Genomic DNA, 16,301 nt, shown 5'->3' on the forward strand with positions numbered 1-16,301 from the left:
CGTCCTTCCTCACAGCGAATCAGAAGAAGGAGCCGCCGATGGTGGAGATTTAGCACAACAGCCTGTGAGCCTTTGCGGATGATCGTTTTTGTCAGACAGGGTTTGACGAAGGTTCTTTACCGACTGGGGGAGCAGTAGTACACTCTGTAAAGTTGGTTTTCGGGTAGTGTTGAGCCAGCTGGGCGTAGGGACCCCAGGAAGGGGTGGGGGTGGGCGGGATCGCCCCTTGGACCGGGGTTCAGCGGGCTGACTGGAAGGAGAAGCGGACGTGGGTGCTGGGGGAGCCGCGAAGACAAAAGGGGCCTCTGCCGGCTGGGGATGGCACTGCCGGGGGGCGGGGGGAGGGGAAGGCGGGGCTTGAAGCGGTTGCGGGTTGCGGGAAGAAGAAAGGAGGCGTAACGTGGAAGAAGGGCCCGCGATCTAGTGGGATTCCCGGGCGACCTCCGTTGTCGGTGAGGGATGGCCTGTGTGGGCTACACGGAGGTTTGGGGTGACCCACCGACAGAGTACCATAGGAGGTGGTTAGGCTGATATCATGGAGGTGGGGTGCAAAGGAGCCACACCCAGCGGTCTGCGAAGCCAGTGCTCCACCGCCTCCTGAGTGACCTAGTGCAAGTCCCGGCACCTCTCGAGCCTCAGTTTCCTCAGCTATAAATGGGAATAACAATCATACAAGACCCACAAAATAGGTGGGATGGTTGAGTTAGATGAGATGGTGTGCCACTAAGCCTAGTGCTGTAGTGAACCATCAATAAATTGCCCACTGGGAAAAAAAGAAAAAGCACACAGTGAGAGTTGTGAGTTAACTTTTATTGGGGACAAAATGAGGACTAGAGCCCGAGAGACAGCATCTCAGATAGCTCTGCGGAGCTGCTCCAAAGGGGTAGGGGGGAAGGTCAGTGTTACATATGATTTTAGTGAAAGGGGGTATGCACAGTCAAGCACACATTTTGGCAGAGGCTAGCTGCTAGTCACAAGGAGCAGATGTCACCATTGATGATCTTAGTGCTTTTCTAGATATGAGAAGATGCAAGAATTTGGGCTCATAAAACCTCCTGAAACTATATCTGAAAGGCCTGTCCTGCCAGTTTTTCCCAGAGCACAGAGTGCCTCATTCCTGATCACTCTGAACTCCTTTTAGGGTGTGTTGAAGGTCAAGGCTGCAGTGGCTAGTGACTTAATCCTTGTAGAGGCTGATGGCAAGTACCAATTTTTAGTTGGCTATACTATTATCGATATTATTACTATTATATGGACTTTGTGGAGGACAAGGCTGTGGCAATGGAATTAGAGTGCGACCGGAATAAAGGTGGACTCTAAAGAGGGGATGGTACAAGAGAGAAGTAAAATCTGGCGGCACCTTCTGGGACGGGGACGGGGTCGGTCTGGCTTGGGCGACCCGGGTTTGCGCGGAGTTGCTGAGGGGCGGGGTGTGGCTTTGGGTTTCCCCCGGGGAGGAGGAGCTTGTCTGCCGCGGGCGGAGCTGCGGGCGGGCCCGGCTCGGGCTGCGCGCATCTGCCAGTCTCCCTTTTACCCTCCCTGCAGCAGCCAGCCTGAGCCATGGGGCGTCGCTCCCTCCTGCTCCTACTCCTGCTCCTGGCTTTCCTGACTCCTGGGGCCGCCACACCCGTACCGCCGGCCCTGAGGGCCCTCAGCAGCCTGCACTTGTCAACCAGCTTCAGATCCCGTCCCGCTGTTGCCATGAAGTACTCGATTCACTACATCCAACAGAAGGTAATGGGGAAGGGGTTTGGGGTGGCGGAGCGGGTGGCGAGGACTAGCTTCGTGGTTCCCAGGCACCAGAGCTCACCCGAAATTTCGGACCCCTAATGCCTAGGACTTGTCCGAACTTTGGCTTACACTTTACAGATGGTGCCCCTAGGTCCCCAGTCTGTTTAAATTCTGTCCTCCCATTACCAATGATTTATTATCAGTCCTGGCTCTACACTCTCTTCTGTGACTGGCCACAGCAGTGACTTCAACGCCTTCTGCTCCCAGAGCCTGCCCTAAAGAAAACTCCATTGGCCTCCCGCCAAATTCAAATGATTTAATCCCAACTCTGGTACCTACTTCAAGGTGACAGTCATCCTTTGTCCCTAAATTCAAACTTCCAATATCTTATTAGATAATATCTAATATTTCTTCAATCTAAATTACCAGCCTGTTGTCTCATGTTCAGCTCAGAGTTGATTTTGTAGACCTTTTTAAATTTTTTTATTTTTTAAAAATAATTATTTTATTTTTGGCTGCATTGAGTCTTTGTTGCTGCATGCGGGCTCTCTCTAGTGATGACGAGCGGGGACTACTCTGTTGTGGTGAGCGGGGACTACTCTGTTGTGGTGCGCGGGCGTCTCATTTCGGTGGCTTCTCTTGTTGTGGAGCATGGGCTCTAGGTGCGCGGGCTTCAGTAGTTGTGGCACGTGGGCTCAGTAGTTGTGGCTCGCGGGCTCAGTAGTTGTGGCTCGCGGGCTCTAGAGCGCAGGCTCAGTAGTTGTGGCACACGGGCTTAGTTGCTTTGCGGCATGTGGGATCTTCCCGGACCAGGGCTCGAACCCGTGTCCCCTGCGTTGGCAGGCGGATTCTCAACCACTGCGCCACCAGGGAAGCCCCGTGTAGCCCTTTTATTAAGAGTTTTTAACCTTCCCTATTTTCCGTGAAACTGAACATATATGTAGCTCACGCTTGTAAAAGTTGTAGGATTTTCTCAAGATTTGGGGAGGGGGGTGGGGGTGAGCATCTCTATAGTTCTGAAGCCTGAGTTTAGGGGTTTAAGGTAGGCATAATGCCTTTGTGCTTGGCTGAAGCATGAGGTAGGTATTCCCTGAGAAGCCTGGATGAAGAAGTACATCCTGTGTGAAATGACAGGATCCCTTACAGTTCTGTATTTCTGGGAGCCTGTGAAAAGATAGGCAAAGATTTGGGAAAGGTTGGGATTAGAACTGCAAGAGTCTGAGGTTTGGCTTTAGGAGTCAAATACACCAGGATTCCAATCTACTACTTCTGTGACCTTGGGAAGTTTCAAGTACTTCTCTGTGCCCAATTTCTAGATCTCCAGAGGATTTGGTGATGGTTAAATGAGAGCAGATCACATGTCCCTAGCAGAGTATCTGGCCTCAAGTAGGCACTTATTAAACTCATGGTTACTGAACTATGAATTCTGAATAGGAGTTTGAGATAGAGGGATGGTGTGAACTTACAGAATAATTTGTAAGAAATTGTTTTTAACCCAGAAATTTAGAGATTATGAGGAAGAGAAAGCATTCTAGTTTTAGCAGGAGTACTAGGAAACAGGGGTCTTTTTCTTAGGCAACTCTCTAGGCTACAGTTTCCTCATTTGTAAATTGAGAGATCTGGACAAGGACCAGTGTGTTTCACATTTTACTGAGGAAAATTAAGGGCTCTTTATGGAGCTGTTTCAAACGGATGGGGAAGGCCCAAGTGGAATCCAAGTTAGGGTACCCCAGAACTCCCTCTCTCCCTGACCTCTTTCAGCCTGAACTTTATGTTTTTATCTGTTTTATATACTGAGATATTGCAGAGTTCCATAATTAAAGTGAAATTGCAGGGGAACTATTGGAATGAAGATCTCTACAATCCTTTCAGGAATGATGAAAGACAACTATCAGCAGAAAAGTGGGGTAGAGAATGAAAGGGTAGAAGAGACTGAATGATCTCTTAGGTCCTAATTTATATTCCTTCATTGTGGATTCCTTTCTTGACCACTTCACTCTTTAGATATATAAGTTGAGGCCAGTTCTTTTTCCATTTTTAGTGATTTATAAGATCTGGCCTTAGCCATGTTTTGCCCTCTGGCTTATATTTAGTTCATATTTTAGGACACAGGTTCTACAAATGTTTTATTACCATGATAATTTTCTTTACATCAACTCCAATTGAGTTTTATTTCATTTTTTTAAGAAAAACTTTCACATATGTATTTGTTGCATAATAATGGTTTTATAGTAATTGCCAACTTTTCTGGACCATAGATTTTTAGTTGGGACTGAAAAGTATGTGTAAACTCAACTTTAATTTTTTTAGTTAGAGCACATGAAATACTTTTATGCCTTTTAATAATAAACAATTATTATTGTAACTAAGGTTTAGTTTTTTTATTTTTATTTTTTTTGTGGTATGCAGGCCTCTCACTGTTGTGGCCTCTCCCGTTGCGGAGCACAGGCTCCGGACGCGCAGGCTCAGCGGCCATGGCTCACGGGCCCAGCCGCTCCGCGGCATGTGGGAACTTCCCGGACCGGGGCATGAACCCGTGTCCCCTGCATTGGCAGGCGGACTCTCAACCCCTGCGCCACCAGGGAAACCCCTAAGGTTTAGTTTTTATTCAAGGTTTAATTTTCATCAAACATTATAATAATTTTATTTATCTGTGGTTATATCTGTCCAGCTGACCAAGCGATTCCCAGCTGTCCTTATATGCACATAAGCTCCATGAATGGTCTTGGTAAAAAAGCTGAGCCCTCCTTCATAACTCTGATTACTTGCAGAATGAAGGGCCAAGTCCTTGGTATTGTTCCTCATTTCATAACCCCAGCTGGTCTTTCAGCTTCATATCCTGCCACAGACCCCCGCCTCCCCGCGCCTTCCCTGTACATATATATTTTAGCAACATAGAACATAGAATTGAAGTTGACTGTGTCAGAAATTGTGTCTGGAATACCATCCGTCTTCTCCGCTAGTTAAACTCATACCTCTATCCCAGCTGAAATGTCAACTTTCTTGACTTTAGTTGGTCTTTTTTCACATGTACTATTTTGTATGTGTCTCCTCAGCTAGATAGCACTGTCCAGTACCCAGAAGAGCCCATACAAATATAAAGTACAAAATAAATATTTGTTGAGGGGGTGAATGGATGACTATCCAATGAAAACCCAAACAAAGCAAAGTCTACCATTATTTAATTGACACAAATCATTTTTTATTTATTTTTCTTTTTATCTTTTAATTCTGTTCTTTACCAATTATATTTCCTCTTCTTTCAGCGTCTTCAAATGTTGTTGATTTAGTAGGAATATTTGATTTCTTTTATCCAAAATAACTGAATCAGGAGACCAGACAAAGGATAGCACATCACTCGGGCACATCAAGGCTCTGGGTACATGTGTGATGCCAGTGTTGTAAAAGGCTCCTTGGGATGCATGGCTTGTGGGTATGAGGTTTCCCTGCTCTTCATTACCCTCCTACTCCCACCCGAGCCCCTCTGACTGGAATGTGAATCCTGAGGGCATTTTACTATGTGATGTAGTGAGGAAGGAGAATGGGTCCTTTCAGGCTGTCATTTTCCTCACTGGTGAAAATAGAAATCAGTGTTTACTGAATTAGTCAGGGTTCTCTAGAGAAACAGAATCAATAGGATGTGTCCGTGTGTGTGTGTGTGTGTGTGTTTATGTATATCTTTCTCTGCAGAGAGAGATTGATTAATTTTAAGAACTTGGTTCATATGATTGTGGAGCCTTGTAAGTCCAAAATCTGCAGGGTTGGCCAATGGGCTGGAGACCCAGGGAAGAGTTGCAGTTTGAATCCAAAGGCAGTCAATTTGCATAAGTCCTTGCTCAGGAGAGGTCAGTCTTTTTTTTTTGGCCATACGCGGGCCTCTCACTGTTGTGGCCTCTCCCGTTGCAGAGCACAGGCTCCGGACGCGCAGGCTCTGGACACGCAGGCTCAGCGGCCATGGCTCACGGGCCCAGCCGCTCTGTGGCATGTGGGATCTTCCCGGACCGGGGCACGAACCCGTGTCCCCTGCATCGGCAGGCGGACTCTCAACCACTGCGCCACCAGGGAAGCCCCAGTCTTTTTTACTATTTGGGCCTTCACCTGACTGGATGAGACCCACCCACCTTATGAAGGGTGAAGCTGCTATACTCGAAGTCCACTGATTTAAATGTTAATCCCATCCAAAAAACATCTTCACAGAAACATCTAGAATGTTTGACTATTCTGGGCACCATGGCTCAGCTGAGTTGACATGTAAAATTCACCATTACATCTACCAAGTTTGTTGTGAGGGTTAAATATGGTAATTCAGGCATAGTGCCTGGAACATTAGGAAATTAAGGAGCTTAATAGAGTAAATGCTGGTTCCTCCTCTGCTCTCTCTTAAAACCACACTCTCCGTAGTGCTATACCTTTCAGGTTGATCCAGATGCTGACAGTTGTGGTAATGTCTCTTCTAGAAACCTGGTGGTCAGTCATCTACACTCAACTATTCTTATTTAACTACTGAACAGTGTTTATGTGAGAGCTCTGCATCTTGGCCCAGCATTGAACTCATGGCTGCTGACTCCTGCAGGGCCTTCCCACAGCTCCTTCCTTATCTACTGTGAGACCATCACAGTGGACTAAGCTATTTTGATTTATGTATGTCCCTTACAGTTCTACTTTCAATTCCTTTTCTGGGTTTCCCTTTCTTGTCATGGTGGCCCTGATGTCTAGTAAAACGGAGCTGTGTCAGGCCTCTTGGAAGGGCCTATTGCTTTTTCCCCTCCTCTTCCTCTTTTCATTTTTCCCTTCTTCTCTTTTTCTTATTGGTTCGTCTGTTGATGGCCTTCCCCTGAGGCCTGGAGCATACCGTCACAAATATTATGTGAATTCTGAACTGATTTCTGTTTTTGCTCACAGAATCATTGTCAGAAGGGGTCATTGTAGTCCACCCCTTAGATATGATGAATTGACTGTGATCAAAATTATGGAGGGTTAAGAACTTGATAGAGCTTGAATACCATACAGGTTTGAGAATGAATTCTGTTTCTAACACTACCTGAGTAACTTCAGACAAGTTACTCTGAGCCTCCATTCTTATAATCAGCCAAATAGGGATAATTACACTACTCATCTCACAGACTTCTTGTGAAATGAGCTGATATGTGTAACGTGCTTATCAGGCACAGTTTAGATCACTTGGTAAACACTCAATAAATGGTAAATGTTATTTTTATTTTATCTTGCAGTTTCTTAATATGGCTTTTAACTTACCTCCTCTCCACTCAGAATAAAATGTTTAAGTCATTCCTTGTCATACCTAAAGTAATTATTCTTGAAAATATGAAAATCTTTGTGAATTCTTTTCTGTTACATAAGTAGTACATATGTGTCTTTTTACCAGTGGGATATAATATATAGTACACTTGTAAATAAGGCATAGAAATTAATTTTTTTTCTCACTTGAAATCATTTTCTTTCACATAAGACTGATATATAAAGAAAGTCATCTGAAGCTATTTCTATTTTTTTTCTATGCTATTTTGAGTTTTGGTAAATTGTGGAGGGGAAAATATATGATAATAAATGTATCCTTTTAGGTTTTTGCAAATACCTTCTCTGCTTGATAATAATACTAAATCTAACCTGTCTTTCTGATAGAAGAGTTTTGAATATTTTATCAGTTAATGCTAAAATGTAATTTCAGCAAAAATTTTAGATTTTGTACTGTCATGTTTATATCCATCAGCATACAGGGACTTTGTGCTTTAGCCACATAAAACATATTTTCAAAATTTGAGTGGTAGTGTCAGCCCTGCCACTAACTTGTGTTAATATTGATACCTTGGGCAAATTGCTTCGCTCTAGATCTCAGTGTACTAATATGTAAGATAAGAAGATTAGATCTGCTGATCTCTGATGCATCTGTAATTCTGTTCACAACTGCCTCCTGTCTATAGGGCATTATATCAGGAGCTGTGGAGATGTGAGCACAAGTTCTATTTTTTGCCCTACCCATTAATTGCCTTTGGTAAATCAGACCTAAACAATTTTTCCATGTCAACTTCGAATAAGATACAGACTCAAATCATGTAAAATGTTTTTTAAATTAAAAATTAGCTCTCCCACTGACACCATATTTATAACATAGAACATTGTATTTATGTTTATGATTTTAAAGTTTGCTTAGTTGAAGGTGGATTGGAGAAGAAAGAAGAATCAGAGGTAAGAAGAATAACTGATGATATGTGTTATTTGTTTTCCTTCCCAGTGCCTTGCATGGTACCCTCTACATAGTATTTCTTAATAAAGATTTTTTGAATAGAAAAAGTTGGCTATAAATTAAAATGAATATGGAGTAAGGGGGGGAGAGTAAATTGAAATATGCAGTGCATAAGTGTCTAATGCATTAATAATAATAATAATCTGCTACCATTTATTGAAATATTTATATGCCCTAGATACTGTGCTAAATACTTAATAGACATTCACTTATTTAATCCCTATAGCCATCCTACAAGGTAGATGCTATTATTGTCCAGCTTTATAGGTGAGAGAACTATCATACAGAGAGGTTAAGTTACATGTTCAAGGTAAACCACTTATCTGTACCATTTTGTTTTTCTAAAAATAAACTCATGAGTTCTAAAATGAATGTCATTACCCTGCTTGTTGTACTAAGCAGGATAGGCTAGGTTGTGCTGCAGTAACAAAACTCCAAAATTTCAGTGATTTAACCCAACAGAAATTTGTGGCTCACAGTGTATTTCCATTCAGGTGAGCAGAGGGTTCTGCTCATTACATTCACTTAGAGACTGAGGGTCTGATAGAGGCTTCCTCTCAATTTATGCTTTCACAATCAATGTAGCAGTGGAGAAAGAACATAGAAGGCTTCTGCTAGCATGTAAATGCTCCAGCCTGGAAATGATAGGTCACTTCCTTTCATAAGTCATTGGCCAGAACAGGTTACATTGCTTTCTCTAACCACAGGGTGGGGAGACAAAAAGTATTGACTCTGGAGTGCCTAGAAGGAGAGAAGGCACTAAAGACTGCCATACTTAATCAGTCACTTACTCACCTACCCATCCACCTACTCAATGTTTATCTAATTCCTTTTATATTTCAAGCACCAGGCTAGGTCCTGGGGAGGCAGAGATGATTACATCCTGGAGGACTTCACATTACATTTTTTGACCATTCCAGTAGCACATACTTAAGTTGTATCTGAAAAATATGAAAAAGCACTAATAAATTTGTAATGTCTTGGCATTTATTTGATGTTACGGAAAAACCCGAACGAACACTTTGGCCAACCCAATATATGGCTGCAGCTCACAGATTGCTTCAAAAAATAACCCTAGGGCTTCCCTGGTGGCGCAGTGGTTGAGAGTCTGCCTGCTGATGCAGGGGACACGGGTTCGTGCCCCGGTCCGGGAAGATCCCATATGCCACGGAGCGGCTAGGCCCGTGAGCCATGGCCGCTGAGCCTGCACGTCCAGAGCCTGTGCTCCGCAACGGGAGAGGCCACAACAGCGAGAGGCCTGCGTACTGCAAAAAAAAAAAATAATAACCCTAGAGTGAGGCTGGTCTACTTAGTATTTTCTTGCTCAGCTTACCATCATCATATATATGTACATATACACATATATGTACACATTGAAGCACATAATAAAAAAGGGAATTAATTTATTCATATTGTCATTCAGTAATTAAAAATAATTGTTTTGGGGCTTCCCTGGTGGTGCAGTAGTTGAGAGTCAGGGGACACGGGTTCGTGCCCCGGTCCAGGAAGATTCCACATGCCATGGAGCAGCTGGGCCCGTGAGCCATGGTAGCTGAGCCTGTGCGTCCGGAGCCTGTGCTCCGCAACAGGAGAGGCCACAGCAGTGAGAGGCCCGCGTACCGCAAAAAAAAAAAAAAAAAATTGTTTTGCTTTTTTTTTTTTAATAAAAGAAACAATATATAGATTTATACAAAAAATCTTACTTGTGTTTTGTAGGTATTAGATAATTGTCCATCAAAACAGGAAAATTCTGCATTGATAATATATATTTTATTGGGGAATATATAAAAATCTTTTTTCTTCTAGTTCACAATTTAAGAAAAGTCCTAGTTATTGTTTATGAGCAGTGAACAATGAAATTTATTGATTATCTAATCTGGGCCAGATATTATGCTAAAATCTTTTACATACCGGTTAATTATTACAATCACTTTTAAAAATAGATGGCTTCATTGAGGTTCATATAGGCTAAATGTCTCGATCAAGTTATTAAGGGACAATATTGTGAGTTATATTTTAATCTGTTGCTTCCAAGATCTATGACCTTTCATTCAGTTGACACCATGATGCCTCTATGTTGTAAGCAGTAGTAACAAAACTGACATCTCTGTATCTATTTATATTCCACATTTAGTCTTTACAACAATCCTGTGAGGTAGATATCATCCTCATTTTTAGATGTGAAACTACCAAGTTTCAAGAAGATCAAAGAAGGAAACATCCAAAATATTCTACTTGTAAATCTACTGGTTTTTCACTGTAAATATATCATTGTAAGTGATTTGTGGTGTATCCATTAAATGGAATATTATTACCTGTTAAAAATGATGGTCTTGAAGTATATCTGATGATGTGGAGAAATAGTCATGAATTAATGATGTGAAAAAACAAAATGGAAAACTGAATGTACAATGTATTTCCAGATTCATTTACTCAATTTTTTTTTAAGTGCCTGCTATGTGCTAGGCACTATTCTAGGCAGTGGGGAAAGAGCATTAAAAGCGTTGGGAAGAGCAAGTACAAAAATCATGAGGTAGGTGTGTGCCTGATGGGAAAAACTGCAAGGAGGCCAGTGTGGCTGGAGGGATGTGCCCAAGGGAGAGAGTAGTAGGGGATGAGGACAGTGAGGAGGAGAGAGAATGTACATACTCTTCTAGTAGAGAAGGAAGGCAAATGAACTAGGGAAATAGAGTTTGACTGCAGGGCAGTTGTGAAGTCTCATGCAAGTTAGTAAGACCACATGACATGGCTGTATGTTTCTATAGCTACATTCAGTTTCTTGGGTATGGGTGTGGGGTTGATGGAGAATTCTTTTCAACTAGGATTTTGCCCTTTTGCCAAATGAGTAAAACAAAATGAGAGAGAGACATGGAAGCTGAGGGGTGTATGCAAAGGAGTTATGGACCACAGAATTTAAGCCAAGTAGGGAGGTGAGTGAGGATGGGGTGAGGGACAGTGAAAAGGTGGATAATGTGAGGTTGAAAGATTTGGAGAATCATAGTAGAAGAGGGAATGAGCTGGAAAGATAGAGGAAGTAGAATGCTTAAAATTGAGGGTGTGGCAGGATTGCAGTTACTGGGAGTGACAAGGTCTAGGGTTTGACCATGGGTTAGTGACCAAGGTAGGTGAAGGACAAGGTCCTTGGAGGAGAGGAGCAAAAGGAACTAAAGGGCCAAGATACTGAAGTCACTAAGAGTTTTTTTTTTTTTTAGTAAGTATTTATTTATTTATTTTGGGCTGTGTTGGGTCTTCATTTCTGTGCGAGGGCCTTCTCTAGTTGTGGCAAGCAGGGGCTACTCTTCATTGCAGTGTGAGCGCCTCTCACTATTGCGGCCTCTCTAATTGCGGAGCACAGGCTCCAGACATGCAGGCTCAGTAGTTGTGGCTCACGGGCCCAGTTGCTCCGCCACATGTGGGATCTTCCCAGACCAGGGCTCGAACCCGTGTCTCCTGCATTGGCAGGCAGATTCTCAACCACTGCACCACCAGGGAAGCCCATCACTAAGAGTTTTGAAAGGAGTTATGTTGGAGCGACAGTGAACAAGGAGCTAAAATCTTCAAGGCATGAAGGGAAGTGAACCAGGGGTCAGTAGATGATTGTAGTGAGAAGGGTAGTGGGGTGTTATAGTTTGATGACATAATATTTAAAGGTAGTGAATTGGGGAAGATGGAGGAAGAATTAGGAACAATGGAAATACCTATCCCACCTCCAGACCCAGTGGTGGGAGAGGTTTGAGAGAAAAATCAACTACCAATTGAGAGGGTCAGATATGTTTAACAATATGTTTATAGCTGCACAGAAAAAGAGTAGAAGAAAATATACTAAAATAGTAACAATGGTGGAAAGATGTGTGATGTTTCATTTTATTCTTTATACTTTTCTGTATTTTTCACATTATCTGTGATGAATCTGCATTGTTTTATAATCCATTTAAAAAGAGTATTATTAAAAAAAAAAAAACAGTTGCCCTGTCCTGGCTCACACAGGCAGTATGTGGCAGTGTCAGAACCTGGGCCTCAGGACTCCAGACTGCACTACCCAGCACCACATCTCTGGGTAAATGCTCAGACTATTGTTTCTCTTTCGTTGCCTGGCTATGGCTGCTTTGCCATTTTTTCCTTGACTCTTTTACATCCTTATCTTCCATACACAGTTGAAACAAGGATGAAGAACTCATTTGAGTGGAGATAGAGAAAAAAAAGAACAATGGCCCTTTATAACCCCATTTCAACCTAAGGTTTTACTGAAAGGAAGGGGAGAAGAGGGTGACAGGAAAGAAGAAAGGTTTCCAGAGGAATTGTACATGTTTCAAAGAGACGGGGAGGAATTCAGGCCACCTAAGTAGAACCAAGGCATATATTTTCCCTAAGTCTCCAACCCCTCCTATCTGTACTTTTCACAGATAGGAGCCCATGGTTCCTCTCGTGGCTGCTTTGCAGATCATTCCCAAATCCATAATTGTAGATCGATCTGTCTCTGTCTCACTTTTGACATATTTCTCTAAGAATAATCATAATAGTAATAATAGAAAATATTTATTGGGCTCTTACTATGTACAAGGCAGTGTTCTAAACACTTTACATATATTAGCTAATTAATTCTCACAGTGACCTCACGAGGTCTCGGTACTGCTATCCCCAATTTATAGATGGAGAAACTGAGGCACCAACTGCGTTTTAATTACTACCTCATCGCCTCCTTATATTTCTACTTGGATCTGTAGTTCTAACTCAAAACCAGACTTATCTGGTTAAGTGATGACTTTCTCCTCGTGGCACTATTATCATTTAAAAAAAATTATTGAGGACTACATATATGCCAGGCATGGTTCTTTAGACAGTAGTTGGACTGCTCGTGTGGAGCTTATTTTCTGGTTAGGAAGTAGATAGTAAGCAAATAAACATTAAATAAATAAGATAATTATAGATTGTAATGATTGCCTTGAAGGAAATAAGCAAGGTGATATGTATGTGTAAATATGGGGTACAGCGGATGGGAAAGGCTTATCTCGGGAAGGTTTCCCTGAGGAAGGGACACTGGATCAGAGAGGGAGCAGAAAGTATAAAGTCCCTAAAGCTTGAAACGTCAGGTATTTTTGGCTCTTCTTTCTCCCATATTCTTTGTAACAACAAGTTAGGTTGATTCCATTCTCAGAGTATATCTGCTTTTTTCACTTGTATGGCCGTCATGCTTTGTTGCAGCTTCTATTACTGCCTTCTTGGACTGGAAGAGTCTCTTAACTGGCCTTCCTTGCAACCTACAGTTCCCCCTCCACTGCAGTTCCCATGGGCCACATTAATCACCTCCCCTCCAGTCAAACCACTCTTCTGCTCAGGACCTGCAATGATTCCTGATTGTTTGCTTTATTAAGAACAAAATCCTGTATGTTTGAGGCCTTCCACCCTTTGGCTCCAACCCACCTTTCCAGTTCGCTAATCTGTTCTCCACACATGCCCATTTCTTTCCTGTTTCTATGCTTTAACCCACATTGTCCCTTTGCCTGGAATGCCTCTCCTCTGGCCCTTCCCTCCTTTATCAACCCCTTGCATTTTTTAAGCCCCATCTCAGACACTGCCTCCTCCAGGAGCCATTTCTTAATCGCCCAGAAAGTGTGTGATTGGTCAGATCTTTCTTTGTACTTCTCTCATGGCATGTGTCTTACTCTAGCCTTGTGTTAAAACCTTTTGTTCCCCTTTTAAAGCAGGAAGCCTGTCTTGAAGGATCCATACCCCTCCACAGCATACAGCACACTCTTTTACTTAGTGTCATCTGCACAAACGTTTTTTGAATCTATATCTTCCCCCTTCCCTTTTTCTGCTTCTCTGCACATTGCGGTAAGGAAGGGGTGTGTATGTATAGGGTAGGAAAGAGTGTGGAAACTTGATTCTCAACTGTCTAAAAGGCTTTGGGGGAAGAAGGTAGGAAGCCAGGCAAATAAAAACAGGCTTACTTGTTCTCGTCCTCTTATCTGGATGATCTGGAAGCTGGTTGTCTGTACTGACCCTTCTCCCAAAGTATCTACATAGAAGGAGTTGTGGGAGGGAGTGCCGCAGCCCCTGTTTTTTCTGCTTTGTGTGAGGATGTGGGCTAGGGGAAGGGTGAAGAATGAATGTATCAGGAACAATATCTCCTTAAAAGCTGCTTCTGTGGTGGCTGTGTACTGCCTTTGTTTATTAGAGAGCTAAAGTAAAGGGAGTACTTTTTATGGTTTTGGCTTTTCATTTGTAAACAGAGGCTAATTAACTATGCGTATTTGTAAATGCTTGCTGTCTATTGTGTATGAGTCAGTTAGTTCCAAGTTGCCCTTCGGTGCTGTGACTGGAGAGAAGCAGCTGCCCTGTCTCTGTCAGGCTCATGATCTCTTTCTTGCTGCTTGTATTATGAGGACTGCCCACGTGGGTTTAGGATAAGGCAGATTTATTAAAGTCAGATTTCTTTAGGAACTTTTCCCAGAGCAGCCCTGCAGTTTGGTTATATGATACAATTTATATGTATGAAAGTATAACTATTACAGAAGTTATGATAGCTAACATTTATAGAGTAAAGCAGCACAGTTATATATTCATTCAACAAATATTTATTGAACTCTCCCTATGTGCCATATACTGTGTCAATAGCTAGGGATAAGGGAAAAACAAAAACGTACATCATGAAGCTTACAGTTTAGTTGGAAAGAAGATAGTGACAAGTAATTACAAGTGTGATGTGTGTTTTAAGGAAGTAGTTTGCTGCGGAATCTACGGTACAGTCCTAAGTCTTGCGTATTAGGGCTTCCTCTGGTCAGTAATGGTGTTAAAGCAGAGACAAGAAGCTGAGTAGGAGTTGGCAAGGAGAAGGGAGGTGATGGAGATTTCTGTCCAGGTAGAGGATGTATCATGTACAAGATACTAATTTAGGAAAGAGTAGGAGGAATTGAAAGGAGGTCAGTAAGACTGGGACAGGGGGCACAGATGATGAGGCAGGAGGTGGGCGATCAACACTGTGAAGTCAGTGTTGTCACTATTTCCACTTACACACTCATGGTGTGGGTATTCCTTCTTTGAAGCTTTCATTGACTTTAAGAACATAACTTGGTGTTGAGTTGGTGCTGGGGCAGAGCACTGCTCTGTTCACCATAGTACGACATGTTCACCTTGTGATAGGTACTGCATATGTGCTCTTCATATAATTATCTTAAACCCTGCATGAAAGTACTACATCTCTTTGACAGAGGAATAGAGGGCTCAGAGATGAAGTAATTTTATTCATGATCACATAGCTGATAAATGATAACACCAGGATTTAAACTGAGCTTTGGTGTCATCAGAACCCATACTCCATGTTGCCTCTGTAATAGCTGTATTTCTGGAATAGATAGAAGATTTCGTAATTTATGGTCTGATTTAGAGATAGTTGTGGAAGTCATATTATATTAAGGAAATCCAGATTACACGTTAATAAAGTTGAGGAATAAGAGGAGTTTCAATTCTCTTTTTAACAGCAAGTTGGGTGATTTCGGAGAGTAAAAAGAAACATAACAGAGTTTTTAACAATACAGAGCTTTCTTCTGGCTTTGGTTTTCTGTTATGGAAAGAAGAATTTAAATGAATGGGATTATAGGATTATATGGTAGCTCTAACTACCATATGATCCTGCATTCCCATTCCTAGGCATATACACAAAGAAAACCATAATTCAAAAAGATACATGCACCCCAGTGTTCATTGCAGCACTATTTACAATGGCCAGATATGGAAGCACCCTAAATGTCCATCGACAGAGGAATGGTTAAATATGTGGTATATATATACAATGGAATATTACTCAACCATAAAAAAGAATGAAATAATGTCATTTGCAGCAAGATGGATGGACCTAGAGATTGTCATACTGAGTGAAGTAAGTCAGAGAGAGAAAAACAAATACCGTATGATATTGCTTATATGTGGAATCTAAAAAAAATGTTACAAATGAACCTATTTACAAAACAGAAATAGAGTCACAGATGTAGAAAAAAAACTTATGGTTACTGGGGGGGAAGGGGGGGATAAATTGGAAGATTGGGATCGACATATATAACTACTATATATAAAATAGATAACTAATAAGGACCTACTGTATAGCACAGGAAACTCTTCTCAATACTCTGTAATGACCTACATGGGAAAAGAATTTTAAAAATTCTTTTTAAAAGAATTCTTTAAAAAGAAATTCTTTTTAAAAGAATTTTAAAAATTCTTTTAAAATTCTCATCTTTAAACATGCTGTTTAGAATAATAGTACTAGGCTCCTGTTTATTTAATAAAGTGTTATTGTTTTAAAGGA

General features: G+C 41.9%; 1 protein-coding gene across 9 annotated transcripts in view; it reads left to right on the forward strand.

Moving 5' to 3' along the window:
- The first annotated feature begins 3 nt into the window (after positions 1 to 3).
- PRCP (prolylcarboxypeptidase) overlaps positions 4 to 16,301 on the forward strand; it is a 72,060-nt gene continuing 55,762 nt past the window's right edge. For 3 of the 9 annotated variants that reach the window (XM_032640970.1, XM_032640966.1, XM_032640971.1), the window contains exons 1-2: positions 4 to 64; positions 1,546 to 1,734. In XM_032640970.1, coding sequence (XP_032496861.1) covers positions 1,561 to 1,734 — 174 coding nt within the window. In that variant the 5' untranslated portion in view covers positions 4 to 64; positions 1,546 to 1,560. Of the gene's footprint in view, positions 152 to 352; positions 453 to 1,141; positions 1,200 to 1,545; positions 1,735 to 16,301 lie in introns of those variants that run through there. The other 6 variants (XM_032640965.1, XM_032640963.1, XM_032640968.1 and 3 more) reach the window with 6 other exon arrangements.

This window comes from Phocoena sinus, chromosome 8 (assembly GCF_008692025.1).
Source record: "Phocoena sinus isolate mPhoSin1 chromosome 8, mPhoSin1.pri, whole genome shotgun sequence".
In the NCBI taxonomy this organism is placed as follows: domain Eukaryota; kingdom Metazoa; phylum Chordata; class Mammalia; order Artiodactyla; family Phocoenidae; genus Phocoena; species Phocoena sinus.